General features: G+C 43.1%; 1 protein-coding gene across 1 annotated transcript; it reads left to right on the plus strand.

Moving 5' to 3' along the window:
- Positions 1-294: 294 nt before the first annotated feature.
- On the plus strand, positions 295-1,051 carry LOC148200917 (uncharacterized). Its single transcript, XM_088113087.1, has one exon. The coding sequence runs from the start codon at positions 386-388 to the stop codon at positions 1,049-1,051; it is 666 nt and encodes a 221-aa protein (XP_087969213.1). The 5' UTR covers positions 295-385.
- The last annotated feature ends 2,265 nt before the right edge of the window (positions 1,052-3,316 follow it).

The following is a 3,316-nucleotide window of genomic DNA, read 5'->3' on the forward strand; positions in this document are numbered from 1 at the left end:
GGTGATTACTAAAAACGAATGTCTTTTAAATCTTTTTGTAAATTTTGAATGATATTGAATCTTTCTTGCAATCTACGTAAAACACGTATGCAATCACTACAAGAAATGTTAAAATTACCAGCGGGTATTTACCGAAGGCCTATAGGCCATCGGTAATCTTTTTTTATCGAAGGATGTTCCGAAGGATGTGGGCTGCCTGTAAAAGGCTCAAGAAATTGGATTAAAGGGTTTAGTTTCCCTCTTCGAATGAAACATTCCGTGAGCGTTTTTCTCTGTATTCCTCTTCTCTTCTTCCTTTTCCCCCATTTTCTTACTCTCATTCCCAACAACACCGTTTCCAAATACACAATCCTCCCCCAGCTTCCAGAGCTTTCTGCGTTTCCGAATGTCCACCGCACCGGCGCAGCCTCCGGTGAAGTCCCAGCCTCTGCACAAGTTCGCCCTTCCCTTCTTGAAATGGGGAGCCAGCGGCAAGAACCACCACACCAACGCAGCGCATCACCACCGCTGCCGCCGCCCCTCCTCCCACCCCTCCGATCACGCCTCCGAACCTGATTCCGACCCCCACTCCCGCCCCCACCGCCTTGGATCCAGGACCAATCGCAACCGATTTGCACTCCCCACCTGCTCCCTCAAGCCGCTAGCTCCACCACCACAACCACTTCAGGCGCCGTCGTGCAATGATGAAACTAACGACGAAGCTGCGAAGCGCGACATCGAGGACGCCGAGGAGGCTGTGCAAAAGCCGTGGAACTTGCGACCCCGCAAACCCGCGCTCCCCAAGTCTGCGCTCGAGATCGGAACTGGTCCTTCACGGAACCACGCCAACAACGGCGCGAGAGAGTTTCACGACGCCGTTTCGAACCACGGCGAGAACCCCGCTCCGAAGTCCCTCCGGCTACGAGGGTTCGCAGACACTCAGTGCGCCGAGAAGAAGGAGAAGAGGAAATTCTGGATCGCTCTTTCTAGAGAAGAGATCGAAGAGGAAATTCTGGATCGCAAAAGCCCTATTTACGTTTGGCCCTTACCGAAGGCTTTTGGCCCTCGGTAATTACCGAAGGGCAAAAGCCCTCGGTAAATGTTAGCGACAAGCGATTTACCGAGGGTTCTTTGGCCATCGATAAGCCTTCGGTAATTACCTTTTACCGACGGTTTTGGGCTGTTTCCGAGGGCTTTTGGCCTTCGGTAATGCCCTTCTTTTTTGTAGTGAATTCAAAGTAAAACAGATCAGGAGAAAAGAACAAACACAAGGTTTTTATCCTAGTTCGGCTTCAATGCCTACATCCAATCACCTTTGCAATCAACCTTAGATTGAAGGATCTTTCACTATAATGATTTGAGATTTACACAAAAGGTTTTAATGAGAACACACTCTCACAATGTAAACACAAGTGCAGAAAAGGCCTTTCACATCACCGTTTAGATGTCCGACCCCCGAATATCCAACATTAAAAAATGATTGGTGACATTTTTGTAATTAGAATAAGTATTTAGATGTTGACAATGGGGGGCAGGGGGTCCACTGATGTCTAAATACTCATACACGTCAGCTCCCCCCAGATAGACGCAAAAAAGATACGAAAAATTAAAAAGAATTAATTATTTATTCGTTACTCACGTCGGGGTGCAGGGGGGCTGACGTCTGTAGTCTATTTAGACGTCGGCCGCCCATATCAGATGCCTAAAGGGTAAGCTCAGAATCCAAAAAGTTACTTTTTGACGCCATTTAGACGTTTGATCTCGCCATTCTGACGTTTATAAGCTATTTAAACGTCGATCCCCCTTCCCCCGACGCCAAATGGGCTGCGAAAAGTGATTGTTCAATTGTCATTAGGCATCTATCGGCCACCCCGACGTCTAAATAGGGATTAGACGTCGGCCACCCCCATCCCGGTCGTCTATAGTGTGTGCCAAAATTAATTTTTAAATGCTTTAAACGTCGACTAGGCAGGGGCGTAGACGTTTAAAGCCATTTAGACGTCGTCTAGGGGGGAGCCAACGTCTAATGGTTTGTTATTACCAAACCCATGCGCGAGGCAACAGTTACGCGGACTCACTGTTCATCATCTTCCTCGCGTTTTCTCTCCACGTGTAACGATTTTGAGGTTCGTTTTCTCACTTTTGCACTGTTTAAAATTAATTTTACTCCGACTACATTACTCTTTGATGAATTATCTTTCATTTGAACCGATTAAAATGCATTTTCGTTGGGTTTTGGTGTAGTTTTGCTCGTGTCCTGTGGCGGCGTTCTTGGGCGACAATTTCTTGCGTTTAGCACTCCTCTATTTCCCTCCACGACGTTTGTAATCTGTTAAGAAGGTTAACATTCTTGTTTAAAACTTTTTTGTGTATGCATGTTATTAGCTTTTGGTTATGCATGTTATTGGCTTTTGGAATTTCATGTTATTGGCTTTTGGAATTACGTGTTATTGGCTTTTGGATATTCATGTTATTGGCTTTTGGATATTCATGTTATTGGCTTTTGAATTTGCATGTCATTGGCTTTTGGATTTTCATGTCATTGGCTTTTGGATGTATGCATGTTATTGGCTTTTGTGTATGCATGTTATTGGCTATTCATGTTATTGGGTTTTAGGTATGCATGTTATTGGCTTTTGAATATGCATGTAATAAAGTTTTGTTGTGTTATTATGATGGGCATGTTAGATTATAAGTATCAAATCATTGAGTGAAACTTAGTTCCTATTTGAAATTTAACACAAACGATTAATCTTTCAATCCTTTGTATTAAATTTTGAATTGTCTGATTGGAAAGTTTGGGAAAATTAATTTTCATAATTAGTTATAACTTGTACACTGGAGTTTATGGATAAAATTGATAAAATTTCGGTTCAGATTATTTGTGTTGTTCTCTAGATGCATATTTGATTGTGGTCATCCTTGACTACTCCCATTTCGTGTATTTCGGAGACCAATGCGAAATGCTGTCGAAATCTTATCAAGTTTATCATGTTAGACTTCTTTGCACGTGAAAATTAAATTTTCTGGATAGGGCCTACCCTTGTGAGAGTTAAAAAAATTGAAACTGATGAAGTATGTTACGAACATAGTATGGATCGAAGCTGGATGAATGAATGTCGCATTAGTGAAAAATATGAGAAGGGTGTTTCGGAGTTTTAACATTTGACGTCTGACCTGTGGTGTTTGACGTCCCATTAACGTCTCCCATAAAGACGTCGGGTCGGGATCAGATGTAAAAAGCCAGAAATAATGACGTTAAAAGCTTTTTTCTACGCTAGTGAAACACCTCCCACACTCACAATCAAAATATAGAAAGAAAACACATGCACACACA

The sequence above is a fragment of the Vigna umbellata genome, chromosome 4 (genome assembly GCF_029865625.1).
Source record: "Vigna umbellata cultivar VRB3 chromosome 4, Vumbellata_1.0, whole genome shotgun sequence".
Classification (NCBI taxonomy): Eukaryota; Viridiplantae; Streptophyta; class Magnoliopsida; order Fabales; family Fabaceae; genus Vigna; species Vigna umbellata.

Coding starts and splice junctions, on each gene's coding strand:
- LOC148200917 (XM_088113087.1), top strand. CDS start 386: ATGTCCACCGCACCGGCGCAGCCTCCGGTGAAGTCCCAGCCTCTGCAC.